Source organism: Eurosta solidaginis, chromosome 3 (assembly GCF_040869045.1).
Source record: "Eurosta solidaginis isolate ZX-2024a chromosome 3, ASM4086904v1, whole genome shotgun sequence".
Classification (NCBI taxonomy): domain Eukaryota; kingdom Metazoa; phylum Arthropoda; class Insecta; order Diptera; family Tephritidae; genus Eurosta; species Eurosta solidaginis.
Window position 1 is genome coordinate 204013520 of NC_090321.1, and position 14511 is coordinate 204028030.

General features: G+C 36.1%; 2 protein-coding genes across 3 annotated transcripts; one reads left to right on the plus strand and one right to left on the minus strand.

Annotated features, from left to right (window-relative positions):
- Positions 1-588: 588 nt before the first annotated feature.
- On the minus strand, positions 589-2431 carry mms4 (Methyl methanesulfonate sensitivity 4). Its single transcript, XM_067774774.1, has one exon. The coding sequence runs from the start codon at positions 2377-2379 to the stop codon at positions 1321-1323; it is 1059 nt and encodes a 352-aa protein (XP_067630875.1). The 5' UTR covers positions 2380-2431; the 3' UTR covers positions 589-1320.
- A 6589-nt stretch (positions 2432-9020) lies between these two features.
- On the plus strand, positions 9021-14511 carry Yeti (yeti). Of its 2 annotated transcripts, none has more exons than XM_067777945.1 (3): positions 9021-9172; positions 9231-10183; positions 14082-14511. In XM_067777945.1, the coding sequence occupies exons 1-3, from the start codon at positions 9158-9160 to the stop codon at positions 14170-14172; spliced, it is 1059 nt and encodes a 352-aa protein (XP_067634046.1). In that variant the 5' UTR covers positions 9021-9157; the 3' UTR covers positions 14173-14511. The 2 variants fall into 2 exon arrangements, with proteins under 2 accessions (XP_067634046.1, XP_067634047.1); XM_067777946.1 differs by having other exon boundaries at positions 9064-9169.

The window sequence follows — 14511 nt, forward strand, 5'->3', positions numbered from 1 at the left end:
CCCCAGAAATCGCACTAAAGTAAAAAACGAATCCAGATCTGGGCCTGACTTACGAAATCAAAGTATCAATGAAATTCGGATTCTGTGATATAAGAATTTGCTTGAATACTTTGAGGCAATGCTCCCGAACATGCAGCTCGAAACATTAGCGGTGCGACAGCGACTCGAAATTTTTTGCTTATTTGATTAAAATTTTTGCATCGCATAGTGTTGCTGCCGCTGGTTGTAAAATTCTCCATAAAAATGTTTTGTGGGAGGGGAGCAACAAACTAAATTGGGTTACAGTGCAATGACATCCCTAGGTCAGGTGAATTCCACCTACGCTCCGGCACATAGAACCGGCTGTCGTATTCAAATCTTCGACATTGAACGAAGTCATAGTGTTTTTTTTTTCTACGCTCGTGTAAGGAAATATTTTAGTTTAATTTAAACTTGAATTGCTGTAGAAATTATTATTTGATGTTGCCTTTATGATTTAAACAAATATCATTGCATCAAGTTTTCTAATAACGATAAAACACTATCACACTTTTAAATAAAGTTTTATTATTTAATTTAAATAGCCATACAAAATACTTTAAAAAACGGTAATTGATTTTCATAAAATTTGTTTCGAACTGTCGCTAAGGGACTACACAAATTAAAATTTGTCTAATTAAATTAAATTCTTAATATACTATCTTAAAATTTATTGGCCACAGCTTTTTGAATTTACAATTTTGTCAAATTATTTAAGTAAAATATATAATCTATAATTACATATACATAATAAAAAAAAAAAGTTTAGCAAAAATAAATTGTAAGTAAATATTGTATAACAAAATTATGGAATATGCAATTATGTGATTTTTAATAACTGATTAATAAATACTGTTAGCAATTGTGTATAATTATTCAAAAAAAAAATCTAATTTACGGTATTATATTTCATAATAATTATACTTGCATAAAAATAAATACTAAGCCTTAGATATCATTAATTAAACGTATAAAAAATTAAAATAAATCCAATAAATTAATTCATAATTAGATATATTTATATAAACATACATATATGAGCAGCCCAACTTAAATGTATGATTTAATAACTAACTATATAAAGCATGACAAAAGAAAATACATAATAAACAAAGCTAAAAGATACATAAATGCATAAAAAAGTGTAACACATTTTTTGTAATAAAAATGTTCCGAAGGTTTACTCTTAAAAGAGCGCAGAAGAGTTGAACAAAATTTAAGCATCACCACCAAGTAGCCGTATTCAGTCATTCGCCGATTTTATTCAGTTGTATCACTATTTCCACACAGTATTTCTATCTATTAAATAATCGCATTCGGATCTCGACTACTATATAAGAAATGCAATTTGCTTGCTAACACATTACCTATACGCCTATCCGCTTGTTGTAATGGTTGTGGACCTGCGCGATTAATTTTCCAATCGGCCATTCTTTCCTTCTCCGCTTCAGCATCAATTTCATAAGCATCTAACAAACGCTTTGGGCATGGATACTTCGCAATTATTGCTTCAGCCACTTCTAAAGTAACCAACGGCATGCGGTTCAAGTGTTGCTGCCATAAGCGTACAAAGCCGTTGGTGCCCACAACACGTACACATTGCTTTTTATCATTGGCAAGAAATTTTTTAAATGCCCCCATACTTTCAGATTTTTGTTGCTTAAATGGTGCCTCAGCAATAGCTTTGGTGAAGCGACGCAACAAAGCTGCCACTTCCTCAGCTACGGGTGGTACTTGAATTGTCGCTACTTGGTGCATTAATTGTAATTCAATGAGCGTTGTGGTTAGTGTGCTGCTGGAATCGTTTTTATCAGTCTTACTTAGTACGGTTACTGTATGCTTGGCTTCGGGAAAGAGCGTATGCAAATTTTCCGCAATACTTTGTATTTGTGTATTCTTGTTTAATGCTTGAGCTGTGAAGAATTGCATTACTTGCTTCTCCATTTCCCATTTAGCGCTTAAAACTTGCTCTTCTAGGTTAGCGGTAGTTAAAATTTCGTGTTGACCTGATTGACGTTCCCAAATTACACACATTTTTGCCGGTAATGGGCGTATTTCATATTTTATTTCCAATTTCTCAATTTCCATGCGTAATTGTTGTCCCAGCCCAGCGGCGCTAGAACCAATAATCTCGCTATCTAGAACTAGGCGCACATATTTCTGACATTCTCCGGGTTTCATACGCTTCTGCTGATCGCGTATTGCCTTTTTTTGCAGTTTGTCGGCTTTACTATTCATATTATTTGAACAATACTCAAATGTCAGCCTGGTTTGATTAATAAATGCGAAAAAGTGTTTTTTGATTAAATAAAACAGTTTAAAAGGCATACAATCGAATTCAATAGTAAAAAAAATATACATGAATAACACAACAAATAGCTGTGTTCCATAACTTTACATTCCCCGCGTTGCAGTGTTGTTATACCAACAGCTGATTGCTTCTTCTTGATTATTTTCCATACAGCGCCAGTACCAAGGCGAATTCAGTACAGGTGGTGTTATGCGGCAGTTACTCACGAACGTACGCACCAAAAACGTGTCAGCTGACACGACCTATCTTATGAGTGTGCAATGTAAACGAAAACTCACCGACATGCAACGCCCGTACGTCCGTAGCCCGGAACGTAGAAATCAAAACAATTTCGATTTTTACCGTAAGAACGTGTCAGCTGATCGCTCTCCCACTAGACAGAGTTGCCTAGTAAACTTTTGTGCGCTAATTTTTTACCGTTTGCAGTTTTATGCAAAAACACCCAATTAAAGTTTGAATAATTCTGAAAATAACTCGAAATAATTATGTAAAAGTGCAGATTATAAATATGTAATCTATTTGTATTTATTTAATATTAATGCCAGCCTTTTACAAGATCAAAAATTAAATTGGAAAAAGTTGATGTTTCCATAAGCATGCATGCAAAATGGCCAATCTGTAAACAATACACACACAAATATATTATGTATATGTACACAGACGCACACATTGATTCCTACGGGCTTGAGTGTTCGTGTTTCGCACACAAACGTCCGTACGTACGGCAAACTTCGGTGGCTAATTGCCGCTTTATCCATCATTGCTTCTTTTTGATAATTGTCCATACAAAGCCTTGTACAACAAAATGTCAGTTAATCGAAATCTATGAAAATTTTCTTTTGACTTGACATTCATCTACACAGCGAATTGATTGAATTCGTTTTGCCACCACCTGGTATAGATTCGCCTTGGCCTGTACTTTAATATGTCAGTTAATCGAAATCAATAAAAAATGTCTTAAGACTTGACATCAAGGCGAATTCAGTAGAGGTGGTGTTATCCCAACAGCTGATTGCTTCTTCTTGATAATTTTCCATACAAAGCCTTGTACTGCAACATGTCAGTTAAGCCGGAGTCATTGGTGCCGTATGTCGTATCGCTGTATCCGTATCCCTAAAGCCGGAGTCATTGGTGCCGTATGTCGTATCGCTGTATCCATATCCCTAACGTAATCAGCTGTTTATCGTTACGACGGTAAACCAAAACCCAATTGGTTGGCTACGATACGGTTACGACCTTAGCGGCACCAATAATCGATTGCATTGATTCTCATAAGATTGGTCGAATCAGCTGTTATTAGGTTACCGATACGGTTACCGATAAAGCACCAATGTCTCCAGCTTAACCTAATCAGCTGTTTATCGTTACGACGGTAAACCAAAACCCAATTGGTTGGCTACGATACGGTTACGACCTTAGCGGCACCAATAATCGATTGCATTGTTTAAGGTTACCGATATGGTTACCGATAAAGCACCAATGTCTCAAGCTTTAATCGAAATCTATGAACATTTTCTGTTGACTTGACATTCTTCTGCACGGCTAATTGGTTGAAATCGCTTTGCCACCGCCTGGCATGGATTCGCCTTGCTTGACATTCTACTTCACGGCGAATTGGTTGAGTTCGCTTTGCCACCACCTAGTATGGATTCGCTTTGCCCTTCAAAAAACGCGAGTACCTATAAATAATGTAAGGAATACTCCTTTGGGAGTATAGGACTGCTCCAAATCTAATCTGTATTCATACAAAAAATGTGCTCCAATTAACATTGCGATGTCCTAGGAGAGGAGTAGATGATCGCACTCTCGATTTGTTTGTGGGTATTCCATAGAGTACATACGTGAGAGTGCTTTCCAAAGTACTTTCACTGTAGTACTCCATGGAGCACCCACAGAGGATCATATGCCAAAGTACTAAAGAGGAATTGTGTCGGAAAGAATTATGGGAGTAAATTTAATTTAAAATGAAAGTAAATAAAGAGGGGCAATACAACTTTTATATTTTTTACTACGAATATTCTTATGTTATTTAGCATTTGCGTGAATAAAGAAACTAATATTTCTCTATACTATAGTATGTATACATAAAACCAGTGCGCATTTTATTAGAGTAACCATAGTAAAATTTTATTATCAGTTATTTGTATGCAATGTTTTACTTTTGGCAACTCTGTTCGATCGTCATCGTGTCGTGATGACGGTCGTTAAAAAACGAGCAATGATCGGCTGATGGTGGTCCGCAAACGCATTGCAAAGGAATATTGTTAGAGTACTCCAACATGAAGAATATGGAACACGTAATCCAACAATTTTTGCAGGGCATCGTGATGACGGTCGTTAAAAAAAGAGCAATGATCGGCTGATGGTGGTCCGCAAACGCATTGCAAAGGAGTATTGTTAGAGTACTCCAACATGAAGAAAATGGAACACGTAATCCAACAATTTTTGAAGGGTGGTTATCCCAAGAGCTGATTGCTCCTTCTTGATTATTTTAGTAATGTTTTACATGACGGGGCACCACCTAATTTTTATCAAAAATTATCAAAGGTGGTATCATAAAACGTGTCTCGACTCCGTTTTTAGAATTCGAAAGCGAAATTTAAAATTTTTATTTCTGTCAAAAGATATAAGCAATAAAGCTGTTAAAATTTTCTCCTGGTTGCTGTTTTTTGCCATATTTGTTGTGCACACACACACTAATGCAGAAAAGTGTTCTGCGGCCGAAGGCCGCCAACACAGAAAGATGTTCTATGCCAAAAAACTATAGATCGGGCGCCATATTTCGGACCCTCTCGGGGTAATTTTACGGTTTTTTGTAAATAACTTTCGACAGAAATAAAATTGATAATTTTCTATAACAAACACGGTGTTGTAAAATGTTACCATTTCAACAATATGTCAGTTTATCGAAATCAATGCAAATTTTCTATTGAATTGACATTCTTCTGTACGGTAAATTGATTTCGCTTTGTCATCACCTTGTGTGGGTTCGCCTTGCGATAGTGTGAATTCGTAAAGAGAAGAATCTTTTCATTATTCCGTTGCCATACCTACGTGTTAACTAAATGAACCACAAATCACACACAGAAGATTGCGCATTAGGCATATAAACAAAAGATCAGCTGTTTTTTATAGGCAATTCATACGTCATTTTCTTTTAGCTCTTGTTTTTTTCTCTCTTTCTTTCATTCGCTCAAGCAGTCAACTGTGACGTAGATGCGCAGAACGAAACATTTTGGACTTGTGAATGTGCAATATTAGCTATCATCCGGTGGCAAAATCCTGAGCCAGATAAATAATTTTGCATGTAAATGCAACAACAATGATTTGAGCCAGATAAATCCAGATAGAAGTCTGGCTCAATTTGTGAGCCAGATAATTTGTTAATTACTTCTTTTTAGGTTGGCAACGCGGCATTTAATATACCTACTTTTTCAAAAATAGATGTCGCTGCTTAGCCTTTTGCCGTATGAGTTAAATGAAAAACAGCGGCGACAGCTGCCTATCACATTCCACGTGTGCGAAAATTTCACGACATCTCCTTCTCAAGTCTCTCAATGATCCAGAGTATTCCCGTAAGAATTGAGAGTGAGCCGGAGCCGTAAAACTCACTGAAAGACAGCAATTCTGTGTGTGATTTGTGGTGTAAATGAACTGTCCTCTTTGCGATCAATTTGAATGTTAAATTTTTATCGGTATCTGGTTCACTGTTCATTGGAACGGACTGATCAATTTTTGTGCTGCATTTGCATGGTAAATTTTTATCGGTATCTGGATTGTGTCCATTGGAACATGTGTAATATGATTTGACAATTCAACTTTCGAGGCAAAACGATTTTGACTTTAGTTCATCGAATTACAAGAACAAAGTGTGTTTGTCACCATTCTTGCCACCTTATATGGTTCAGCCATAATTTAGGACAAAAGGGGCACTCATGTAACCGTATAAATGCCTTATAAAGTGTGTAAACGTATAAATTTATCTAGTGCGTAAACGAACTGTCAAATTTTGTATGAAAAATCATTTACACAATAGGGGGACTCATGAAAGCATATAAGGGGGACTCATGATAGCATATAAACTTATAAGGTGTAAAATTATATCCATTTACACACGCGGTTATATGAACGCACCTAGTAATACTCTTGATAAACTTGATTGTTTTTCAGTTGTATTATTTCCAAAAAAATTTTTTTGATTGTTATACAAATTAAAAAATACCAAGATTAAGTGAAAAAACAAAACTAAAACGCCTTTACTTGCTGATGTTGGTGATTTTTGATGAAAATGCCGTCTGTAATGTCTGCAAGGTTGCATTCCTTTGGGTTTACCGCGTTTACACAATGAAATGTGCGCGTAAATTTATACAAATTGTGTAAATGATTTTTCATACAAAATTTGACAGCTCGTGCGTAAACTAGATAAATTTATACGTTTACACACTTTATAAGGCATTTATACGGTTACATGACTCCCCCTATAAACTTATAAGGTGCAAAATTATATCAATTTACACACGCTGTTATATGAACGCACCTAGTAATACTCTTGATAAACTTGATTGTTTATCAGCTGTATTATTGCCAAACAAATTTTTTTTGATTGTTATACAAATTAAAAAATGCCAAGATTAAGTGAAAAATCAAAATTAAAACGCCTTTACTTGCTGATGTTGGAGATTTCTGATGAAAATGCCTGCTGTAATGTCTGCAAGGTTGCATTCCTTTGAGTTTACCGCGTTTACACAATAGGGGGACTCATGATAGCATATAAACTTATAAGGTGTAAAATTATATTCATTTACACACGCTGTTATATGAACGCACCTAGTAATACTCTTGATAAACTTGATTGTTTTTCAGCTGTATTATTTCCAAAAAAATTTGTTTGATTGTTATACAAATTAAAAAATACCAAGATTAAGTGAAAAAACAAAACCAAAACGCCTTTACTTGCTGATGTTGGTGATTTTTGATGAAAATGCCGTCTGTAATGTCTGCAAGGTTGCATTCCTTTGGGTTTACCCGCGTTTACACAATGAAATGTGCGCGTAAATTTATACAAGTTGTGTAAATGATTTTTCATACAAAATTTGACAGCTCGTGCGTAAACTAGATAAATTTGTACGTTTACACACTTTATAAGGCATTTATACGGTTACATGAGTCCCCCTAATGAAATGTGCGCGTAATTTTATACAAATTGTGTAAATGATTTTTCATACAAAATTTGACAGCTCGCTTACGCACTAGATAAATTTATACGTTTACACACTTTATAAGGCATTTATACGGTTACATGAGTCCCCCTAATTTGTATAAATTTACGCGCACATTTCATTGTGTAAACGCGGTAAACTCAAAGGAATGCAACCTTGCAGACATTACAGCAGGCATTTTCATTAGAAATCTCCAACATCAGAAAGTCATTTACAAGAATATCTTAGTAAAGACGTTTTAGTTTTGATTTTTCACTTAATCTTGGCATTTTTTAATTTGTATAACAATCAAAAAATTTTTGTTTGGCAATAATACAGCTGATAAACAATCAAGTTTATCAAGAGTATTTCTAGGTGCGTTCATATAACAGCGTGTGTAAATGGATATAATTTTACACCTTATAAGTTTATATGCTTTCATGAGTCCCCCTATTATGTAAACGCGGTACACTCAAAGGAATGCAACCTTGCAGACATTACAGCAGGCATTTTCATCAGAAATCTCCACCATCAGCAAGTCATTTACAAGAATAGGGGGACTCATGTAACCGTATAAATGCCTTATAAAGTGTGTAAACGTATAAATTTATCTAGTGCGTAAACGAGCTGTCAAATTTTGTATGAAAAATCATTTACACAATTTGTATAAATTTACGCGCACATTTCAATAGGGGGACTCATGAAAGCATATAAACTTATAAGGTGTAAAATTATATCCATTTACACACGCTGTTATATGAACGCCCCTAGTAATACTCTTGATAAACTTGATTGTTTATCATCTGTATTATTGCCAAACAAAATTTTTTTGATTGTTGTACAAATTAAAAAATGCCAAGATCAAGGGAAAAATCAAAACTAAAACGCCTTTACTTGCTGATATTGGAGATTTCTGATGAAAATGCATGCAGTAATGTCTGCAAGGTTGCATTCCGTTGAGTTTACCGCGTTTACACAATGAAATGTGCGCGTAAATTTATACAAATTGTGTAAATGATTTTTCATACAAAATTTGACAGCTCGTTTACGCACTAGATAAATTTATACGTTTACACACTTTATAAGGCATTTATACGGTTACATGAGTCCCCCTATTGTGTAAACGCGGTAAACTCAAAGGAATGCAACCTTGCAGACATTACAGCAGGCATTTTCATCAGAAATCTCCAACATCACAAGTAAAGGCGTTTAAGTTTTGATTTTTCACTTAATCTTGGCATTTTTTAATTTGTATAGCAATCAAAAAAATTTTGTTTGGCAATAATACAGCTGATAAACAATCAAGTTTATCAAGAGTATTACTAGGTGCGTTCATATAACAGCGTGTGTAAATGGATATAATTTTGCACCTTATAAGTTTATATGCTTTCATGAGTCCCCCTAATATCTTAGTAAAGACGTTTTAGTTTTGATTTTTCACTTAATCTTGGCATTTTTTGCTTTCATGAGTCCCCCTAAAGATTGACGTGGTAGAGCCCGAGCCTGACGTAGTGATTTCACCAGCCTGTCATTAAAAAAGGAGGTGATTTTCAATGTGTATGTTTTCAGCCCCCAAAAAATCGAATAGCTGCACGTCGACTTGCAAAATTGATTTATTTCCTCAAGAAAAATGAACCGGAGCGTTGTAAGTTATTACTCACTCTAATTACAAACAATCTTGAAAATTGAACAAAATATTACAGGGATTGCATGACAGCGATGAAAGTGATAGCGATTTTTGTCCAGAGAAAGAAACCGCCAATGAGGTTTCTGAGGAAGCCTCAAGTGAACTTTCTAGCTGTAGCGAGGGAGAGGAAAAAAGCGAGGAAAAATTGCTACGAAAAAAGCCAACAAAGACGAGTTGTTCAAGTAAAAGGCAACCGGCAAAGAAATTGAAAAGGAGACGTACAAATGGCGATCACAAGACAACAAGCGATACCGACGATGAATGTGCACTTGCAGAAACAGAGCGCAAGCGTAGCACGCGGCAAACTGATGCTGATGCAAAACGATTAAGTAGTGGACGACAAAAAGATAATTTGGAGTCCGATGATGAGGACAAATCACGGTCGGATGCATTATGGGCCGATTTTTTGAGTGATGTGAAACCTAAAGGATCCAATGAAACAACAACTGACAAACAACAGACCAGTAGTACTAATGCCACATCAAATAATGGTAAGCCAGCTAATAAGGAAAAAGCAGAGAATGGGCATACCAATCCAAAGAACGCCCCTAAAGGTGAGGCCACTAAACTAAGTAGCGCTAAGGAAAAGCCATCCGAAACAAAATCGCTTATTCCAGAAAAGATTATTAAAGTGACCGAAATTGTAGATTTTGCGGGAGAAGAAGTATTCATACAAAAAGAGGTGAATGCTGATAGCGTTAAAGAGAATAAAGAAACTAAAACACTGAAACAGCAAATAGTTGGAGCTTCAACAGCGCGAGCGGCTGGCTTGCCAATCGGCTTGAAACGACCAATGGCAGCAGGCGGTAGTGGCATTAGTGGAAGTGGCGGCTTAGGGTCAATACTTAATCAAATTGGAAAAAAGAAAAAAATATCAGTTTTGGAGAAGTCACAATTAGACTGGAAGAGTTTCAAACAAAACGAAGGTATTGAGGAGGAGCTGCAAACTTTTAATAAGGGAAAAGATGGGTAAGTGAGGAGCATATAAAGTTTCCTATATACATAACAATATTGACTCATTCAGTATATGTGAGGTCCTCACGGACGTGCCAGTTCTACCTTCCTTTATCCATAGCTTATTCTCTACAGGGTTTCAAAACCCTTAATAAAAAGGGGTTGTCTTGGCATAAGCTTTAGCACTGCATGTCCGGGATTGGGATTCAAGGGGTGCAATACAAAGCTGTATAGCTTCAAAGCTTACGCAACCCCATTGTCAGCCTCATCTACGCGAGGGGAATGCTGTTACAAATATGAATGTATCATACTCATATTTAGCAGGGGGCTCTGGCGATCCCAAATTCCTCATAGAACTAGGGGGTGGGGAGGATAGGATCGCCTAGAAGGTTTAATGTGGTAATATTAACCGTTCCCGAGATGGTCGGGCTAGTACCTTAATGGTGCTTTGTTACCGAAACGTATCCGGCAAAGGACCACCAACATAAATAACACTTCCCAAAGCCTTCCGGGAGTGTGTTTATCGTTAGTACAACAACAGTAACAACAACTACATGTCCGCTTCACTGGGCGCCAATTTAACAAAGATTGTCACCTATCCGAAAACTGTCTAAGAATTTTATTCAAAAACCCTTTCTCCCAGAAATCGTTTCAAGAATGACAATCGTCTAAAAATGTATAGAATTAATGTTAAGATAGGGCGTTTGTGAAACAAAATCGTTATAGGACATAGGTCCTTACTCAATAAGCTCTGTCATATTAGGCTTTTGCGACAAGCTAATAAAATTCTAAGCCCTTAGACGGCAGGGGTAATGGGCGTTCTCTAAGGGGGAGTTTGTTAATATAGGCTTTAGCTCTTTAGTACCTCGGCAACGTTTCGTTGTGCTGAGAAATCTTTGTAATAGTAATCTGTGAGAAATTGCAATTATTCATTTAAAAGAAAATTATTTAAAATTAATTCGGATAATGTGTAAGATTTTTTGCGAATTTTTTAACTTTAATGTTCTCCTTTAAAGCTTTAATAGAATATGAGTAAGTAGAGTATTATTTCGTCTAACTACCCCAACCCTAAATGGCAACCCTACTCAAAAATGTCCCTATTGTAATGCGGAGTGAAATACCTTTCGTTTGATACCCATATCGGCATATCTCATGCAATTTTTTTTTAATTTCGAATAGGTGGCAACTCTAAGAAGCAACCCTGCTCAAAAATGTCCCTATTGTAATGCGAAGTGAAATACCTTTCGTTTGATACCCATATCGGCATATCTCATGCAATTTTTTTAAATTTCGAATAGGTGGCAACCCTGCTAAAAATGTCCCTATTGCAATGTGGAGTGAAATACCTTTCGTTTGACACCCATATCGGCATATCTCATGCAATTTTTTTTTAAATTTTGAATAGGTGGCAACCCTAAATGACAACTCTAACCAAAAATGCCCCTATTGTAATGCGGAGTGAAATACCTTTCGTTTGATACCCATACCGGTATATCTCATGCAATTTTTTTAAATTTCGAATAGGTGGCAACCCTAAATGGCAACCCTGCTCAAAAATGTCCCTATTGTAATGCGGAGTGAAATACCTTTCGTTTGATACCCATATCGGCATATCTCATGCAATTTTTTTAAATTTCGAATAGGTGGCAACCTTGTGAAACATTCTGAGTAGCAACACCTAGGTAGAAAGTCTTAGAAGGTGATACATTATCTCTGTGCCAAATTTCATTTAGATCGGTTGAGCCGTTCCCGAGATCGTTCGGCTATACAAAGAAACAAGAATTGCTCGTTTAAAGTTATAAGATATGTGACCCGGAATCGGGAAAGGGACCTATTGTGCGAAAATACCGTTGTTCACTTTTTGAGTGTTTCTTATAGGAAATTTAACGCTCTTTCCAATGGAACAAACCGCACGGAAAATGTCCCTATTGTAATGCTGAGTGAAATACCTTTCGTTTGATACCCATATCGGCATATCTCATGCAATTTTTTTAATTTCGAATAGGTGGCAACCCTAAATGGCAACCCTGCTCAAAAATGTCCCTATTGTAATGCGAAGTGAAATACCTTTCGTTTGATACCCATATCGGCATATCTCATGCAATTTTTTTAAATTTCGAATAGGTGGCAACCCTAAATGGCAACCCGGCTAAGAAATGTCCCTATTGCAATGTGGAGTGAAATACCTTTCGTTTGACACCCATATCGGCATATCTCATGCAATTTTTTTTATATTTCGAATAGGTGGCAACCCTAAATGACAACTCTAACCAAAAATGCCCCTATTGTAATAGGTGGCAACCCTAAATGGCAACCCTGCTCAAAAATGTCCCTATTGTAATGCGGAGTGAAATACCTTTCGTTTGATACCCATATCGGCATATCTCATGCAATTTTCTTTTAATTTCGAATAGGTGGCAACCCTAAATAGCAACCCTGCTCAAAAATGTCCCTATTGTAATGTGAAGTGAAATACCTTTCGTTTGATACCCATATCGGCATATCTCATGCAATTTTATAAAATTTCGAATAGGTGGCAACCCTAAATGGCAACCCTGCTAAAAAATGTCCCTATTGCAATGTGGGGTGAAATACCTTTCGTTTGACACCCATATCGGCATATCTCATGCAATTTTTTTTTAAATTTCGAATAGGTGGCAACCCTAAATGAAAACTCTAACCAAAAATGCCCCTATTGTAATGCGGAGTGAAATACCTTTCGTTTGATACCCATACCGGCATATCTCATGCAATTTTTTTAAATTTCGATTAGGTGGCAACCCTAAATGGCAACCCTGCTCAAAAATGCCCCTATTGTAATGCGGAGTGAAATACCTTTCGTTTGATACCCATATCGGCATATCTCATGCAATTTTTTTTTAAATTTCGAATAGGTGGCAACCCTAAATGTCAACTCTAACCAAAAATGCCCCTATTGTAATGCGTAGTGAAATACCTTTCGTTTGATACCCATACCGGCATATCTCATGCAATTTTTTTAAATTTCGAGTAGGTGGCAACCCTAAATGGCAACCCTGCTCAAAAATGTCCCCATTGTAATGCGGAGTGAAATACCTTTCGTTTGATACCCATACCGGCATATCTCATGCAATATTTTAAATTTCGAATAGGTGGCAACCCTAAATGGCAACCCTGCTCAAAAATGTCCCTATTGTAATGCGGAGTGAAATACCTTTCGTTTGATACCCATATCGGCATATCTCATGCAATTTTTTTAAATTTCGAATAGGTGGCAACCTTGTGAAACATTCTGAGTAGCAACACCTAGGTAGAAAGTCTTAGAAGGTGATACATTATCTCTGTGCCAAATTTCATTTAGATCGGTTGAGCCGTTCCCGAGATCGTTCGGCTATACAAAGAAACAAGAATTGCTCGTTTAAAGTTATAAGATATGTGACCCGGAATCGTGAATGGGACCTATTGTGCGAAAATACCGTTGTTCACTTTTTGAGTGTTTCTTATAGGAAATTTAACGCTGTTTCCAACGGAACAAACCGCTTTCTATCTTTCTTAGTTTTTTCACAAATCGCAGTTTTTAGCAGCCAAATCGGACCACAAATACGATTTTTTGAAATATTTCGATCCATGCGCCACCTATCGGAGTTTTTTTCTTATTATTGCATTGTCATCGGATTATGAACTATATTCCAAGTTTCAAGCTTGTAGTTTATCGGGAAGTTACTTAAATTTTAATTACAAAATTCGTTCACAGCGGCCGGCCGCTACACAGAGTCAAGCTAAACAAAAACTTTAATCGAGTTTTTCTCGAAAACTTTGTTTTCGCACAATAGGTCCCTTTCATGATTCCAGGTCACATATAGATAATATATATTTTTTGAACCCAAATAATATACATACTCACTAAAAAAATATATTTTTCGCATTGTTACAGCTACTTGGAACGCCAAGACTTTTTACAGCGCACCGATTTACGACAATTTGAAATTGAAAAGAATTTACGTCAATCAAGACGCAACAACTGAATCCTGTTACATTAAGACTTAAAAAAGAAAAGAAATTTTTAAATCAAAATCAACACATACATACACATTCTTATTTAGCTATGTAATGCATCAAACAAATAACTGACAAAATTCAAGTACTACACTACTAGTATTATGAAAGCATTTGTATGCGTATGTTCAAAATTAACTAAGTGAAAAATTGCCCACTGTATTACATAACAATAACAAACACAAAACTATTTAAGTAGAAATACAATTTAAAGGCGCTTATTAGCAACAAACATATAACGCATCAAAATTTTTGTCATAAAACAAACAAAAATACATAAATAAAAACAAATGAATTACGAACTACCA